This window comes from Phaseolus vulgaris, chromosome 6, assembly GCF_000499845.2.
Source record: "Phaseolus vulgaris cultivar G19833 chromosome 6, P. vulgaris v2.0, whole genome shotgun sequence".
Taxonomy (NCBI): Eukaryota; Viridiplantae; Streptophyta; class Magnoliopsida; order Fabales; family Fabaceae; genus Phaseolus; species Phaseolus vulgaris.
Genome location: NC_023754.2, coordinates 15388999 through 15407577, shown reverse-complemented (window position 1 = coordinate 15407577; position 18579 = coordinate 15388999). Strand labels below are relative to the sequence as shown.

The following is an 18579-nucleotide window of genomic DNA, read 5'->3' as shown; positions in this document are numbered from 1 at the left end:
TTTCTTAACCAAAGCAAATATATGACTCTTGCGTTTGCGTCCATTATTTCACAAATATTCATTACAATTGTTCGTGATTTTGTTTCATTAATATCAGTTTTCCAACAAAATTTATGCAGATCCTTTAATATGAATTGTTCTTAACGGTTTTGTTTTGTAATGTGTTGACAACCTAGTCACATAATAATGAATTAATTATCACAATTAATTACTGAATAAATAATCTAAGACGTGTTACTCGTTTTTTCATGAGCCTTTTTTATGCATTTCCCATGACTTCAATATCAAATTTAAATACAGGTTAATTTCTACTCTAGCCTATGGTAATTTATATTCTGCAGCAAGTCACATGAGGCATGCCACCTTATTGCATGCATTTTCACATGCAAAAACAAATACCTATACTGCAACTCTAGTGCTACAAAAACATAAATGCTTCAGGGTTAGGGACAAATGGTAACACCCTTTCGCCAAACAATTCAACCACTGATGACACCAAATTTCCTGCATCAATGTCATCCTTCCAAGCCTGAGCAAGAGTGGCAGACACCTTTCTTTGTTGATCTACAACCTCCCTCCCAGCCACGTTGTCGGTTGAAATTTGACGATTCATCGACATAGTAGGAGCCCCCATCATGGTGGAAAATCCCCCAGTTGAGCCTGGCATGTCAACTGACATGGAGTTCATTGGTATTACACCTCCATGGCCATCTGTAGAAAGTTTCTTCATTGGAGGTTGCTGCTGCATCAGATTGTCGGCACTGGCTTTTCGTTTGCCTTCATTAGGGTAACGATAGAGTATGATCATTATAAGGGCACAGAATTAAAGATTGTATTCTGATTATAGGAAACATGGATGCCAAAATGATCATTCTGATGGAAACAAATTTAGTCATCTGGGGAAGCACATTCAGAAACTCAGGCTTTAAGAATTTAAACATTTAATGTGCATGAACAATCAAATCTTCATTTACTTAAAATCAATATCGAATATCCATGTGTGGTTAAAGATTGATTAATTTACTTTCATACAATCTTCATTGCCCATTTTGGAAGTAGGTTTAAAAATCCTTCGCTTCACTCGGTCAACAGAAGTGCTTTCTACATATGTATAATTATACCCCAGTGCATTTCATAAACTAGCTTGTGTATTCTTAAAAAGAAAATGTTTTCCATTCATTATACTCTGGCATTTTCTTGTCAGTATTTCCTGTTAGGACTAAAGGTTAACTTTGAGAGGGAGAGAGAGACCATACAGCTATCACCATTGGACATGCATACAAACAAATTTATTCATAACCCCATTCAGGGGATTAGGCATGTATTTCTTTTCAAACACAGAAATATAATTGCAGAGGTAGAAAAATAATGTCATACCTGACATCGGAATAATGGCTTTACCACTGCCTCTCGAAGTAACCCGAGTTGGACGACATAACAAATTGCTGAACATTTTGACCTTTTCATGCACACATTGTCCTACTGCACCCTGAAATATTTGACTTCAGTGACCAGCTAAAGAGATGTTCAGTGGAAACAAACCAATTTATGCATAATCAAACCTAGGTATTAAACTTCAATGAAATTAAAAAAAAAATGTGTCAAATCTAAACAATTAAAACATTGCAACTCACCAACAAAGCTCCATAAACCTGCCAAGCCTCATGCCTCTTCATTTCATTTTTTTGTTTCTCAGGTTGCATTTCTGGCTCAAGAAGATGCAAATATGGCTCGAGATTTGGAAGTATAAGCAAGTGAATCTAATCAAAGTGAAGAAATATATGCATTAGCTACACCAATACAAGCAGAGGTTCTAAATCACAGAGCATAAAAGTCACTCATGCACCACATACAAAGAGTTAAAATTGCAATAAAAAATAAAACTTGCATTAACAGAAGCATATATTTAAGAAACATCATATAAAAAACGAATAATAATTCTCCATTATTGTCCACAATAACTAAACAGATGGTAAAAACTATCATGTTTGTATTAGAAAATAATCATATCAGATCTGAAAAGGAAAAGTACAGCTGTCTTCATTAAGTTATTATCCGTAAGGGATCATGAAACATATAAGATGAAACCAATTTAACAACCACAACTCATTTAAAATCTACTAGCTTAAAACACCAAGGTCAGAACATACTAGTCTTGATCCAAGAGCTTCTATCCCTTTAATTGCACCATAGTGTTGAGGCAGAGCTTTTGAAGGGTCCAAGAAAGAATGAAGAAGTGTCTTTGTCACGCGTGGCTGCAGATTGTGATAAATATGCCCAAATCTGAAAATTCCAGAGACTATGAATTTAAAAACTCAAAAAAAAAAAATACAAGCTCGGTATTCTGTAGTTGTTAAAAACAAAATCTTCCTTATCGAACCAGAGTGTGTGAAATATTGACGAAATTTAGGTATGCATATTAAGAAGCCCTTTGCATCATTTATAATTCTACTGAACATGTTACTCAACCATGCAGTTAAACTGTTAAGTGTCAATGTCAGCTATATCTACATAGTATTTTATTTGAAACAGAATGTAAGTTCAAACAGCCTCAACAACCACAATTAACATTTAGTGCGAAACCTTATTGTTCATCAGCAACTGAAGCCTCATCAAGCAGAACTTGACCTTCTCATTGCTCTTTATAATACCATGGAATGTTTGGAATATATAATAGAAGAAATATGCACCAGTTTCCCATGCAAAAGAATCGCAAGGGCTGGGAATTATTAAGTTAAAGTTGAAGTATGGGCAAAATCTTAATATTATTTTCATTATCTTTACTGTTCAATGCTGATTATATAACATATACACAGACTTCAGAATGAATTAATGTTATCCAAAAATTTATGGGCAACAAATCAGACATGATTACAAGAAATGAGGAAAATCTGTCCTAATTACAAATAATGAAGAAATAACTTTAAATAAATCTCCTAGTCAGTCTGTACATAAAAAAATGGAAAAAAATTATAACAATGCACATGCTGCAACAGATAACATCATAATTAAATTATCTCTTCCACCATATATGAACTCTTATTCAATAGAAAGAAAGTCCACACCTGTGGCATATTGAAGCAACAAGATTAGCACTGAAGTTCCTAAGCTCCCAGTGATCGTCAGATAGTCTGTTTCCTATCTTTTTTGCAACAATGCAAGTAATGATAGGCGGCATCAATTGATGTAACTGCAGATTTTAAATATCAGAGATCAAACTCACAATCATCTGAAGTCAACAATATATATATGAGAATTTTATATATTGGTGTCAACAATATATAATCATATGTCAAAATCATTTACATTGGTGTCAAACTTACATAAAGTTCTATGTGTATCTGAGAATTTTGCACAAGGCTCCGCACTAGGCGCATCAAGGCAAATAAAACAGATAAATTATGTAAATTACGTGCCACCTGATATGACAAGAGAAAAAGGATAAGAATGTATGCTCTATTTCACACCCTGAATTAAGAACCTTAACCAAAAACATCACTGACATAGACTTGTCAATACCTCATCAGCCACAAAGCATGTGAAATACGGAACTAAGGGATGGAGTCCTGAGTCCGTTGCCAAGCTAACCAATGCTCTTCTGAACGGAATGGATCCAGACTTATTCAATGTTAGATCAGTTATTTTCTCGTAGTAGAGCTGCATGAAATAAAGATCCTTAAGTGAATAAAAAAACATGGAATTGCATAAAAAAATGACATACCAAATAATGTGTATACCTGAAGCTCCCTTGTTATTAAATGTTTGACAGGTAATTTAACATCAACAGAAAGCCCATCTTCCTTATACTCAGATTTTCTTATTTCAGAGGGAGCTGCAAGTAATACAGGGCAAGCAAATATGTCAATGTCAGGAAAATCAAACTTCTTCATCATGAACCTCATACAGTTTGGTAAAATACAAAATTCAGTGTAGCATTAAGGTTATAATCTTCAATATTACAGCAGGTCCCTTGATAGGCAAAAATTGATCATATTATCATACAGACAATGAGCTTGGTTGAAACTCAGAGCATTAAGGAGTTTAATTCAGTTTTATTGTGCTTAAATCTGGAAAAATACCTTCAACTGGAGCATTTTCAGGAATTGCAGGTTGCACGCCTTCAATAGCCAACCAGTGACTGGTAATTGATGTATCAAGGGGTGCTTTTGGTAAAGGAGCTTCAATAAGCTGCTCAAATCATGAAAAATGTGAGAACATCAAATCAAAAAGTAATTCAACAACTTTATTTATCAGAATGGCAATCTTGGAGTACCTAGAAACCTTACATCTTTGATATCCACATCTTTGTCATCGATGTAGAACAGATCCTTATGTCCAGCAGCTCTTTTGAACCTCGGAGGATCATTAGAGGTGAACCCATATATAGGCTGATACATGACAACAAGCATAAGCAAAAATAAAACAAAAACCAAGTTCAAAGATAAAAATTTCAACAAGCTAGGGGTGATTTAAACTTGGTGATAAGCATTTCAAGGTGAAACACGAATTATATGGAGAAGTGTTTTCCATTTTAAATGTTTCAAAGCAAAATTTTGATTTGAATGGGGCATTCTACTTTGTACAACCACCTCTCTCACAAGACTATGCACAAGAGTCGCACCATTGTCATCCTCTCAACGACAAATAAGTACCTTTTCATAGATACACTAACAAAACCTTTATATACACTAGTCTGAGGAAAAAATGTACAGGGTAGGAAAAACACATGCTACCTCAATAAACCATCAACAAATCCATAAAAGATTCAAAACATAGTAATTGCTAAATTCTAAAAGGCAAAGTAAACACATAAAAAGAAAAGCAAGTCACCTCCAAATTTCTCAATGCAAGTGCAGTATCCACATCCTCTGTACTAAGAAAGGTTCTCATCGAATGGCGCATGCATTTTATCGACTCCTGTTCAATTCAAAACAAACAACAACCCATGCTTCAATTAGCCACACTCAAAGTAGTAGTAATGGTAACAACAACAAAAAGGAACAACAATATCAAAATCCAACAAACCGCTACACCCCTTTTAAAAAAACTCAAACATCCCTACAACCAAATAAGGGAACTTCATTCTTTTCCCTCAAAGATAAAACTTTTCACGTAATTTAGAATGTGGGCTTCCCCGTTAGCATCTGAAACGCACCGGGTCATCGCAACGAAACCCACAAAGGGGGTCTCAAATTACCCGCGAAAAATTCAAAATTGCGCAAGAGGGTGCAAGAACATTGTGAAGCGTACCTGCATGATTTCGCGAATGCGATATTCAAGATCCGGGGCGAGAGCGAGGGCAACATCGGGGGACAAATTGGTGATGCCTATGCTCTGAGCGATGACTTCGATTGTTTCCTTTGGCACGAAACTCATCTTGATTTCAATTGAACATCAATTGGTCTTTCACTGATTCACAAAGGTGGCTTAGGTTAAGGGGAATGGTGATGGTGGTAATGCAAAAACCAGAAGAACAATTTGCAGAAACAGAAGAGTGGTTTGAATTAAAATGGAAAAATTAAAACTATTTTTATTGCCCTAAGACAGACTTGGAAGGTCAAAGAGATAAAGACTTGCAAGGTTTTCTCTCCAAATCATTTGAAACAATGTCTAGATTGGGTTCAAATATCATTCTATTACTTGAATTTCATAACTAGATAATATAAATATTTTACTTCATCACTTGATAAATTTTGACTAAAATATATTTTAAATTTATGAAATGTAGTGGTATTTTCCTTTTTATATTTGTAAAAAATGACTTTTAGTTTTATAAAAATATTTGTTTGGTTTAGTTTTAATAAATATTTTCTATACTTCTTGTAATACTTTTTTATTTTGAATTATTTTCTGTTAAAAAAATATTTAGTAGAGTAAAAACAAATAATTTGCATATCACAAAAGACAAAAACAAAGCAATCAATATTTTATATTTAAAAAAAAACTTTCTAAAATTCACTTAAAATGAATTGTATCAAATATCTAAAATCCTCACAAATTTACTTCAATCTTTCTTCATAAATACTAATCTTACTATGCCAAACACACCATAAAAAGAATTTTAAAAACTTAATTTGATATTTTGTTAAATAATTTTTTTGTCTTTTTAATTAAAACTGTAAAATATCTTTAAAAATCTCAAATTTTTTAAATGTTTTTTTTTATTGTTGGGAATATCACATTACCGTAATACAAATATTTTCAAAATGAGAATATATTTGTCAAAAGTATATTTATAGTGTTAACATGGACATTTACTATTGGGTTTGATTTATCGAATTAATCTTAGTGTTAGACAAATATTTCATACAATGATTGTGTTAAGTATGTTATTCGAGAGGATTTTGATTTAGAAGAGTCAACCATATCATGGGAATACCCAGTTATGTATACGGATAATACACTAGTCATACTTGAAATTTTTTTTTACTTTTTTTTAAAGTCAAATTGTACGTCTTGACAAAGGAGCAAGAAAATTTTATTGGATGATTCTGTTAGTGTTGAGATATATGTTACCTATCAGTATAATAGTATTTAGTGTAAGATTTTTAAAATAATGTAATTTTATTTTCTAAAAAATTATTTTTACATGATAAAATTGAATTCACAATTTTAGAAGATATGAGAATTAACTTCAAATCTTTAGCTGTGTGTGCTATTGAATTTGTAAGAGAATTAACTCTAAATTCTTAACGATTTGTGCTAAATAAACTTTTTGATATTGCTAAAGAAAAGAATTTATATCATAATATGCAAATTAAATCTAATAAATAATAAGCATCCACATAATATTTTTCCTAATCAACTTTATGGTATGCGGTTGTCGCTATTGTGCTGATATGATGGCTGGCTGAGGAGCAATCAACTTTACCTAACATTCTTCTGTGTATCATTGTTTAAGGATCGTATCATCAAACTAATTACTTTAATTAAATGTCATATGATAATAGATTACTATAATATTATTAACTTTTGAAATAGATATTTTAAAAATCAGATTAAAGATTTTTTTTTAATTATAAGCTGTATAAGTTTCTTACATCGACAATACATAAAATTAAATGCTAAAATCAATGAAGGTGATGACTATTTTTGGTGAAAGAAAAGATAACATTGGCATTAAAAGTTTTAGAATATGTTGAAAGCTCACATAGTAAGAATTGGTCAATAACATGGTGAGTTAACTCAACAAACCACACTTCCTGTAACATAGGTCTCCTTTCACATTGTTGCAAGCGATTCATATATATGTAGATGTTTGAACTATCCCAAGTAGATGTCCTGATTCACTTATTCCTTAAAGATTGTCGAGCTTCAAAGATGTTCCAACTACCCGAAATAACTTATTCATTAAGGATTGTAAAGCTTTGAAGATGCTACATAAAACTACAATTTTTCAAATCCTCAAAGCTATATTTTGAACTTGATTTTGAAAAAATCATATTGGAGGTTGAAGGCATGAGTCAAAGGTATTAGAGTTCTTAGTTTGATTAAGCGAGAGGAGAAAAGAGTTTTGACAAGGAGGGAGAGGGTTTCTTTATTGGTTAACTTTTAATTTTGAATAATCGTGATGATAAAAAACTGTTAATATATTAATTATTAGGAAAACTAACTAATGTTAGTGGTGATTTTTAATTGTCATTTGATGAATATTAGTTGGATTAAAATAATTAGATAGGAACCAAGGAAGATGCATACAGACCCATGCAAATGCTCAAAATGGGTTAACAAGTCATTAATGGAAGTCACTTTCGATATAATGATTTTTACAACAGAAACACTCAAAGGCATCAACACTTTAAAACTTAGAATTACAAAACAAAGCCTTTCAACACCTTAGCAAATTGCATGTCATTGCCAAAACAAAGAAACACGTTGCCATGTTTCAATGCACACATTCAGAAACATAAAAAAGAGAGAACGTTGACGAGTAGGGTATATTTATCTTTACAAATATTTGATTAACAGCCATATGACAGCAACCAAAACCACTATACCGATCACTGATAAAAGCATGCACAAGCAGGAGCAACCACCCTTGGTACGTTTGTTCAAAACTGCCAAGTTCTTTTGCACTCGCTGTTTTCAAATCAGAAACTCAAAAGGTCAGTTGCAAGCTACTTCATTTCTACAATATCTCACATCAAGAGTTAAGACAAGGAGGAAAATTAAAAACTTATTACTTTCAAAAAGAAATGCAGAAAATTTACTAAATATTGTTATACAAAAAACATTATCTCCTGATAAAAACCTAACATTATGAGCAGAAATCCCCACAGATCCATAATTGACAGCGTATAATGATTAAAATACATTCAACCCAAATAAGTATAATGATAGGAGGTTATATTGATTCACTTTCAAAAATAACAATTTAAAGATAATATACCTACCAAAACTAATGAATTTATAGAATGAAAAAGATAAACACATAATTGAAGAGGATATCCCATGGTTTCACCATGTTGAGCACGTTGCAAATCCATGCCATAAATATAACTTTCTTACGCTTAAAAACAAGTTATGATCCCAATATAGAAGTTATAGTGAGAATGTTACCCTCAGCCGAGAATCTGTAACATCTACATGTTCGTCTAAGTCATCCTAGCAAAGAAGAGAAAGGATAAGATTTTAGAACTGATAGGAGATGGATTGTAAAAGGAGCAAAGAAAAATAACACATGGGGGAACATACAATGAGCCTGGTGTGTAGATCCAGCTCTTCATTGACTGCCAACGCAATATGTTTTGTACTGATTACAGTCTCCTCCAATTTCTCAAGGCCATCGTCTTGTTCTGCTTGAATAGCACATTTCAAAATTAATATAAAAAAGCAGACTAAAAGTGATATTTTTCAATTTCAGACAATTCAAAGTGACCTTTCATAATTTGCCGTTGAAGACCAACTAGTCCACTGTTGTCCAGGCCAACAGTTCTGCTCATTGCATCTGATTTTATTTCTGGGCCAAGCAAACTATCCCTATTTGCAAAGTTTGACATGTTCAATGTTGAAGCCATTTGGTTAACTTTAGTCCTCAAATTTCCAAGCATGTCCTTGCGACGATTCATTTCCTTCTCAGTTCTGTGCATTATTGACAAGGAAACACTTCAATAACAAGCATGCAATTTAACGTCAAAGAGATAGTCAAGATCAGGAGGTTTCAAAATATTTATTTCAAAATGAAAGAGTATCAGATGACTACAAGCCAATAGTGTTCCAGGTCACTATGGTTTAAGAGCATGAGCTTTTCTTAATCAGCATCGGAAACAACTAAACACTCACTTTGCAGGGACCTTTGACAAAAGAGATTGCAAGCTATCAAGCCTGGTCCCTAATATCGTGATCTTCCTTCTTATAGCAGATGCATGCCGCTGGGTTTCTGGTCCAGAAGCAGGAAATGAACTACGTTCAGAAATCATGCCAGTGATATCATCAGCAAGTTTTACAGCTTCATTATATTCCTTCATCCATGAGTCTGAAGAAGATGCCATTTGCCTGAAAATAAGATGCAAAAGGAAGAAAACCAATCTGAGAACCAAGGTACAGTCATTTACTCATTTTATAGAAGAAATAACCAATAGAAGTTATATTTAACAGATTTTACATTGAATGTAGCATAAATAATACAAGAAATAAAAGATTCCGTAAAATAAATAATTCTAGTGTCCAACTCTATAGATAATTTTCCAGTCCACGTGATTAATATGAGATAAATTTTACCAGGTTAGAGAAATTCCTAACACACAGATTAATATAAGTACCTATGACACAATGATTCCCACTTGTGATAGATTAACATTCCACATCTTACTACCTACTCTGGTGCCTCAAGAGCAACCAGTCACAGCCATACGCTAGTGCAAGAATATCATGATAGTAAAGATACTGAAAAATTAAGTCAAAATGGTATTTTACATCATTACAGCCATTGGTCACTTTGACTTGAATAAACAGCAGTGAAAGTAAATTTAGATCATTTTTACACAGTACTTCATGAAGTTACTCCATCCTTCCCTAATAAGTTATGTCAGCCTCCTAACAAAAGAGGAAGAGACTGATCAGTCAAAGTTACCTCTACAAATGAACCAAGTCTCGTTCAAATGCAGCAAAACTTAATGGATCACTAATTATCAGCTCAACCAAAGAACCCTTTTGCTTTATGTCAAAAACTAATCATTGCAGCTTTGCCCCACAAAAAGTTCCATAAGATATTTGAAAAATGGAAAAAAGGTTTTCCCAATCAAAATAGGAAACTATATCATCGGCTAGTATCATGAAGAAAGATCAGAATATGTGTCAACAACATTGTTCTATATAGACTGAGAAATTCTGAAGCATGGATACAGTGACATCCATAATTTCCAAAATATAGGACACAGCAACAGAAATACACCACTGAACAGTATTATGAACTGTTTAAATTGACAATCAAGAGAATATTCAAAATCATCTATTAAAAAGTAGTCAAATATAACAATCTAAACACATTATTTTCTGATACAAAAATGGATCTAATCCATCCATCTAAAATCCAAAAAGTGAAAAGAGGATCTAATTCATTTAAGACATTTCACCCCCTTGTTGATCTCCATCATTGAAAAACACACCCTCTAAGTTAGATTCATCTAAAGAAAAATTTAAATAGAGAAGGAGGAACACAAAATATAAATGTGAAATAGACGGTTTGTTTGTTTAAAGAAGAAAGAGAAACTTACACAATAAGTTTCTTACCTTCCAACAGCTTAAAAAAATAATTCTTTCTACCCTCATTCTAACCCTTTATTTTGTATAATATAATGGTTCTAATAAATAACTCACGCTTAACTGTTAAATTAAGAGAGAATGAAGGTGAAAATAAGTAACTCTCTTAGACTTACACTTTAAATAGCTTGATCCCTCTTTAATACATCAGTCCTAGAATCTCCACACTCCAAATGTCCAATCCTGATTGTTCAAAATCTCTCATCCAACATATATATGACAAAATAAAACTGAATTAAACTTATAATGGTGTAGCACTCATAACCTCATCAATAACCGCACCCAAATTCAGAAAACCCCATCAGCAACTGCCCTCCCCCACCTTCAACTACCAACCATTGAACCATGGCAACACCAGCATCTACATAATTCTTACCAAAAGTGAATCTTCACCAATATCTCGACCTCTTATACCAGCACACCGGACTGATTACTTCAACAACATATTCCTCCATACAAAATTCTAAATCTACACAACAATTGCCGCGAAACACAACATGAAATAAAGGCATAGCACAAGGATGTCCTTTTAAGCTCTTCATCATGATCACAAAAGGAAAACTACAAAATCCCATCCATCATGAGATATGCAGAAAATCAACCACAAAACAAGATACCAAAATCAGATACAAACACACAATTCTCAGAAAACAATAACCACAGAAGGAAAACACCAAAACAGGCACCAAAAACGCGCAATTCGGAAGACCTAGAGCTCAACCAGCAACTCTAGTCCAGATGGAAAAATCAGAAACAATGCGCACGAAAAACGAAAGTGGAAGAAGATCGCAAAAGGATAATTGAATTGAATCGAAACTTACGCGTTTATGATGGTGAAGAAAGCGACCTTCTGTCTTCTGAATTAGGGTTTGGGAGTGAAGAGGAAGGAGGGGTTTGGTTTTGATGAGAATAGAACGTGTGTGAGATTGGCGTAACGGCGGCACCACCAACCGGCACCGTTTGTCTGAAACGGTCGTCGTTTAAGGATAGTGTGGGACGGAAAAAGTCTGTTGCTGAGCGCAGCGTCGTTTATGGTGTCCCTTCCCAACTATATACTATTTGTCATCGATTCATTCTAAAGTAAGAGGTCGATTTATGAGTTTTATAAATTACATTTTTTAACTAATTCTTATTAAGATCAATAAATGAGTTTATTTTTTATTCATTAAATAATAACTAAATCATTTCCCAATATACAATTCCTTCAAAACTTTATTAAGTCAATATTTTTTTAATAATGTTCACCACTAAATTTCAATAGTATAACCATATTTGTACTATAAATACTGCGAACAAAAGATTAAGAAAATTCAAAATAGTTGATAAAGCTATATTTGAAAAAATATATATAGATAAAACGTGTAATGGAGCAATACGACTTAGAGATAAAGACAAAGGATATAAAGATTATAGATAATAAAAAATAAGGGATTCAAAAACAGTATATTATTATATTCATACAAGAACTAATAATGGATAAATTACTAGATTGGAAAAAAATTTAAGTGGAATTTTAATGTTATGTGATAAAATCGAATTCACATTTTTTGGAAAAAATGAGAATTAACTTCAAAGCTTTAGCTATGTGTGCTATTGAATTTGTAAGAGTTAACTCTAAATTCTTAACGCCATGTGGTGCATAAAAATTTTGATACCTTTGCTAAAGAAAAGAATTTATATCATATGTAAATTAAATCTAATAAAAAATAACGTCCACATAATAATGTTCGTAATAAATTTTCTATTGATTCATAATTTATCGTATCTGATTGTCGCTATTGTGCTGATCAATTAACTTTACCTAACATTCTTCTGTGTATCATTGTTTAAGTAATTACTTTAATTAAAGGTCGTCTAATAATAGATTACTGTAATATTACTAACTTTTGAAATAGATATTTTAAAAATCAGATTTAAGATTATTTTTTTAACTTATACGCAGTGTTACATTGATAATGCATAAAACTAACTGATAAAATCAATGAAGGTGAGAATTTTTTTTGGTGAAAGAAAAGGTAACATTGGCCTTTCAGGTGTGAGAATATGGTGAAAGCTCACATAGTAAGAAGTGGTCGATAACATGGTAACTCTAACTCAACAACAACACACATTCAACCACTTCCTGCTACACACATTGTTGCAAGCGATTCATATATGGCTAGGCTTATTTGACTCGTTAAATCGAATTCGACAGCAGCAACAAGAAACACGAAAATGTGAGCATTAGCAGAAGTCAGAGGTTAGCTCCATTATCTACTGTTCAAAAACAACAAAAGTGGAGTTCATGAGAGGGCTAATGAAACAGTGAGTGTGCAAACACATCGAGTTACACTATCTGTTGTATCAGTCGAGTACCGAGAGTAAACCTACCAAGGAAAAAAAAAAGAGACATTTAGAACTAAACTTTCCACCAACAGACTCTGGGTCTTAGAAGCTACACATGGGAGGGCTCAAGCTACTCAAGCACCAAGCTTAAAAGATAACAAAAGCATTACAGTAGCTGATAGAAAAACAAAAACAAAGGCATTCTGTACTGGCAGCATAACCAAAGTAAAACTGATTCTCTGCTAGAAGGAATAGGCGCTCATATCTGAAATTTGTCAAGAAACGATGATATACCACCCAAGGGAGCAGAACGTAAGATTGGAGGCTACTTTCCTAAGATACAAACTAAAATTCATCTTTAGGGTGCTTATCACCTTTCGCTGGTGAGAAAAGCCACTGAAATATCTGGGAAAACTTGCTGCCCGAGGGCTCCAGCTCTAGCTTTGGATTACAGACCGAACGGTAGTCATGCTTCTGATGAGGTGCAACTATTTTTTCCTGTAGAGAAAACTCAACATTAAGAATAGTAGAATATAAAACAGCATACTATAATTAATAGAACACATTGATCATATTCATATTCAGTATTGTAGTGAGGCAATATAAGTACCTTGAATAGTTCAAATGGACAGAAATCAGAGCCATCACAACCCTGTATACAATGAGACATACCGAGTTATTGACAATCAATAGCTCAATAAGATTTTAAACAATAAGTGAAACCTTGCAACCCCCGGACCATAAGAATTGGTAAAACTAAGATAACAAAAGCTTACTGGCATTGGAATGGGGTGTTCATTGTGTAACACCTGCACAAAGTGCTTGCTTATAGATCTATCTGGAGCAGGACATCTATACAAGACCAGCATGTTGTTGCCAGCAAAAGGGGCTACAGTGCTACCCCGCCATTTTCTTTTCTGTGGAGGCATTGGGGGCTGCTGTAGAGGTTGTTCCTTCTGAATTTTTTTAATCTCTGTACTTTGTCAAAAGTGAACATGTATAAGCACACTAACTACTAGTTAGAGGTTAAAAGTAAAGAAAAAACAAAAGAAAAATGTAATTCTGTACATATTTCAAGCAAAGCGTATAAAAGTCTCACCAGATCCTTCAAGAAATAAACCAAGGAGACATGAGAATGGAACTATAGTTTCAGCATGCGCAAACCGAAGTCTTGCCTTTTCAAAGCTGCCAGAAGCATGTCTTTCTATAGAAGCCATCAAGAAAGGGGAAACGAGTCAAATGTTCACATATTCAGGAGATATGCTTCAAAAGGAGAAACAATAGTCTGTAAAGTAAAAAATAATCTCCCTTGCTAGTTTGCATTAGCTATATATAATTTCAACCAACAACTTTGAATGAGCATGCACACAAACACATAAATAATCAGCATGGGTAAAAGAGTTTGACCCAGTTTATTAATACACAAGACATAAGACATGTAAATAAAACAATGAGATGAAAATTACATACTATTTATTACTGGAAATTACATACTATTTATTAATGTTTACATGGTGCGTCCACACGAAGACAAACGTAAAATTAATATTGCCTATTTTCTTAGAAGGCATCAAACATTTTAAAGTTGTTCTGGAATGAGAGGCGTCATTTCCCTTCGATTACAACAAACAAATAATGACTTCCTTAGCTAAATATGTTCAAATAAATTATTGGCCCAAACGATAGTTGTTTAATCAAAGTACTATAAAACACAGCTAAAATGCCAACGGGTTGTCAGCTGAAGCTGAATATGTGTGTGTACACACACATAATGATATATGGAGGTTCCCATGTGCAGTCTTTGCCGGAGGTATTTGTGGACAGGACAAGTTTAATATATGATTTACTGAAAAAGGTTCATCTATACATAATATTATCACGAGTTTCCTTAACAGGATATGGCATGAAGAAAAAGATATAAAGTACACACTTGAAAAGTACGAAACTAAACTACCTTCTTTAGCCATGATAGCCTGTTCCATGGATTGAAAAACATCTTCAAGTAATGGAACTCCCATTCTATAGTTTACTGATTTACCATAACCCTTCAGAATAAACATCTCCAAATCATCTGTCCACTCCAGCAATTCAATCTAAGCACACAGAAATTAGCATATATCAATAAACATCCAGCATACATTTACATAATAAACTATTTTTCTTCTATTCATCAACAACAGTCACATAATTGGCATATAGCATGAGCAATAATTTAACTGGAATTATCTCTTTTTTAACTTCTTTTTCTTTGCAGCTAGTTAAAAACAATGACATTTGAATGGATGTCAGTTTTATTACAATTCAATAAGCTATTGTAGAAACATCACATCAAAGATCCAAAACGTGCCTTTCAAAAGGTCAAATTAAATAGTTTCCTGACATCTTTATAATTTTTAATCTCTATTTAAAAATATTTATAGACATTCAAAGAGGAGATTGCTAAGATTAGATCATAGATTGTATCGCATAATGACTACAGAACAAAAGTACCTCAGTAGGGATGAAAAGACTACACGCTTGATTAGTTATATCTAACAAGGATGCTTCCTGTCAAAATAACAGATTAAGAAATAAAAAAGAAAGAAAAATACCAATCTCCAAAACCTCAGTTAAATGATTATTTATAAACTCAAACTGGTAAAGAACAAAAGGAGCTGGGATTAAAATTTGTAACAACCTGTTTACACAAAAACCAGAGAGAAGATGTATCCTGGCTAGTAAAATTAAGTCCATGGCGCCCAATCAATGCAGATGTAATCTCATCCAAGATGGGTTCCTTAAGTTTACTAACTGCAGGTTCCTGACTTTTCCGATAAGCCTGCACCATAACCCAAGAATTATACAACCAGACAAACAATGTTACGAAGCATAAGCACTACCTTTAGGAACACTAAAGATCCCAAAATGTCCAATTAACCACAAAGTCATGCTCAAATATTATGCTACTTATCAAATACCTCATGTAGCTTCTTCAAAACACAACAGCAACTTTCACATTCAACCAGAAATGGACTTAACATGAAGCAAATATGGAAATTTAAATACATTTAAAATATGTTAAGTTCCATAGAATGGCATGACAAGGCAAAACTGTAAGCAAACGTTCCAGCAATACTGAAGAAACTTTATCAATGAAAGGAGAAGACACAAACATGGTCAACAGTAATTACAACGTAAAAAGGGTGACATTCAGCTCGAGTGATTTTATGTAATGCATAACAATCATATTTTCAAATAGACATTAAAACATATGAAATTGTCTAACTATAATTTCAATGATCACATTAAATCACACTATGACTACAACTTACCTTGTAATTATGACAGCAGTCATGAAATCTCAACTGGAGATCACTAGCACGGCTTTCACTTGTCACAGCAAAGGCTCGATGATGCCCAGGTCCAAGACTTCCATTGCCACTGAAAAGCCCCATACCAAATGCCACAGCACTGGCAGATGCTCGGGGAATCTGTTTTCCAGATAAGAGAGATGTGAGTTGAATAAATTTGTAGCTTCCAAATGTCCAAAGGCAAGTCTATATGGTATATTGCAACCAATCAGCATTTCCTCATCAACTTGAAGCAATATACTCTTTTTGCTTTAGATCAATCACCATTTCTTTACTAATCCAAAAACTACGAGTGTTGTAAATTGTGGTAACAAAAAATAAATTAAAATATCAAAATCGAAGATAAACTCACCTGAGATGCCTTAATAGGATATACGTCAGGATGGTATTCTTCATCAAACAAATCTGGAAACTTGGCTCTAATCCTGATTCCAAGATCATATAATTCTTCCTCTCCTTTGATAATTAATTCACCACCCTTACGCTTTCCCTGCCAAGGAGATTTCCATCCATTTAGCCACGAAGGAACCCTCTCCAAAGGCAAACTTCGCTCTTTTGCTTCCCTCACAAGAACTTCCAGACGAGCAGCCAAATTATCTAACTCCTTTATCCTTTTCTTCGTGGGAGATCGAGTTCCATGCCTTGCCTAAGTAAAGTAGTGTCATCATCCTCTTCCATTAAGTTAAGTGCAACCAGTCAACCAGATAGTTGAAAGCTATCAAATTTTAATCACAACCTAAACACTCTAGAAATATTAACCCTTGATTCAATTCAACACCGTTGTACATTTCTCCGTCAAACAGGATAACAACATAACACATTCCTAATCAATAAAAACCACTATAAATAGTCGAGAAAGTTACCACAAGATTCAAATGGATCGGAACACATCCCTCCGGGAGTTTAGAAGGAACGAAGTTATTGTCAGCAATGTCTTTCACGGCACCATATCTGCGAAGAAAAATCAATAAAGTCAGCCAACACATGCACACAAAATTCTCATCAAAATTTCTAAAAAATAAATAAAAAATAAAATCGCAGAAAATGAGCGAAAAGAAGATTTAGTTTGTCGAATCAATTACGAATGCAAACATGAGAGAGACCTGGAGACAGTGGAGAGGTGTTTGCGAACATCGAAAGCTCCTTCTTCGGCGTTTGAATACCGTATCAACAAAAGGAACAATAGCAGAACAAAGGCCATAATAGAATTGTTCATTCTCCCTGCTGTTTCAAATCCGAATAGGAATCAATCAATCACCAACTGGAATCATACATTTCTTACTCAATTGGAAAACCAAAAAGAAAAGTTAGCGGTGTCTCTGGTGACGTCAATTCGCCAATGGTGGCAAGGCAAAGCAACCCGACCCAACTGTAACCTCTTTTAGTGGGTGCGGGTTGGCCCATGCCCGAAAATGGGCTGAATTGATCTGTTTCACCAGAGCTTACAATGGATTCAATGTTGGGTCACCCTCAACTGTCAAAAAGAATGAACTGGTTCCATCTTACATCAAAACCAGGCAAAAAAAAAGCGCAATTCAAAGGAAAAACGAAAGTAAAATAAGGAATCAAATGGGAATTGAATAGAATCTTACGCACTACTTCTGGAGAAAATGACAATTTCTCTTCTGAATTAGGGTTTCTAATAAAGGAAGGACTGGTTTTGATTGGGATGATGGATACGACGTCGCGTGTGAGATTGGCGCACTGGCGGTGGCACCACCAACCGACACCGTTTGTCTGAGACCGTCGTCGTTTAAGGTGAGTGGGACGGAAAGAGTCTCTTGCTGAAAGCAGTGTCTCTAGAGTATTCAAATGTAAGAGTTTATATTTTATAGTAACTAAATTTTCTTTATTATAATTTTAAACTATTAATGAAAATATTTTCATTATTATTGTTCTATAATTATTTTAATGTAATTATTAATTATACTTTCATTAATATAGTATGAACATTTTTTTTATAAATTTTTAAAAAATTAATTTTTAATAATTATAATAAAAATTAATTATTATATATTTTTTTAATTAAGTATATGCCCATGTGTTTTCAGTGATATGAAAAAGTAAACAATTTATTTTTTAACTCAATCACTTCCCATTTTTCTTAAAAAACCTTAACCACTATGTTTAAATAAAATATGAA

At 33.4% G+C, this 18579-nt stretch overlaps 3 protein-coding genes across 11 annotated transcripts; all 3 read right to left on the bottom strand.

Annotated features, from left to right (window-relative positions):
• Positions 1-176: 176 nt before the first annotated feature.
• On the bottom strand, positions 177-5717 carry LOC137831275 (transcription initiation factor TFIID subunit 6-like). Its single transcript, XM_068638886.1, has 12 exons — positions 5251-5717; positions 4831-4917; positions 4287-4388; positions 4080-4188; positions 3738-3832; positions 3520-3657; positions 3324-3419; positions 3066-3190; positions 2151-2283; positions 1635-1760; positions 1378-1489; positions 177-777 (listed from the first exon to the last, which is right to left on the bottom strand). Exons 1-12 carry the CDS (start codon positions 5374-5376, stop codon positions 419-421), a joined length of 1608 nt encoding a protein of 535 aa, XP_068494987.1. The 5' UTR covers positions 5377-5717; the 3' UTR covers positions 177-418.
• Positions 5718-7735: 2018 nt separating this feature from the next.
• On the bottom strand, positions 7736-11848 carry LOC137831273 (syntaxin-51-like). Of its 2 annotated transcripts, XM_068638885.1 has the most exons (7): positions 11583-11838; positions 10878-10944; positions 9283-9495; positions 8879-9081; positions 8695-8795; positions 8560-8604; positions 7736-8079 (listed from the first exon to the last, which is right to left on the bottom strand). In XM_068638885.1, the coding sequence occupies exons 3-7, from the start codon at positions 9489-9491 to the stop codon at positions 7948-7950; spliced, it is 690 nt and encodes a 229-aa protein (XP_068494986.1). In that variant the 5' UTR covers positions 9492-9495; positions 10878-10944; positions 11583-11838; the 3' UTR covers positions 7736-7947. The 2 variants fall into 2 exon arrangements, with proteins under 2 accessions (XP_068494986.1, XP_068494985.1); XM_068638884.1 differs by lacking the exon at positions 10878-10944 and having other exon boundaries at positions 11583-11848.
• Positions 11849-12984: 1136 nt separating this feature from the next.
• Positions 12985-18263, bottom strand: LOC137831272 (uncharacterized). 8 transcript variants are annotated; one of them, XM_068638878.1, is made up of 13 exons: positions 18029-18263; positions 17540-17660; positions 17300-17387; positions 16789-17082; positions 16398-16556; positions 15764-15904; positions 15577-15633; positions 15041-15179; positions 14186-14290; positions 13863-14059; positions 13697-13738; positions 13461-13584; positions 12985-13127 (listed from the first exon to the last, which is right to left on the bottom strand). In XM_068638878.1, exons 2-13 carry the CDS (start codon positions 17650-17652, stop codon positions 13105-13107), a joined length of 1482 nt encoding a protein of 493 aa, XP_068494979.1. In that variant the 5' UTR covers positions 17653-17660; positions 18029-18263; the 3' UTR covers positions 12985-13104. The 8 variants fall into 8 exon arrangements, with proteins under 8 accessions (XP_068494979.1, XP_068494980.1, XP_068494982.1 ...); XM_068638879.1 differs by having other exon boundaries at positions 17540-17657; positions 18029-18254; XM_068638881.1 differs by having other exon boundaries at positions 18033-18238.
• Between the last annotated feature and the right edge of the window lie 316 nt (positions 18264-18579).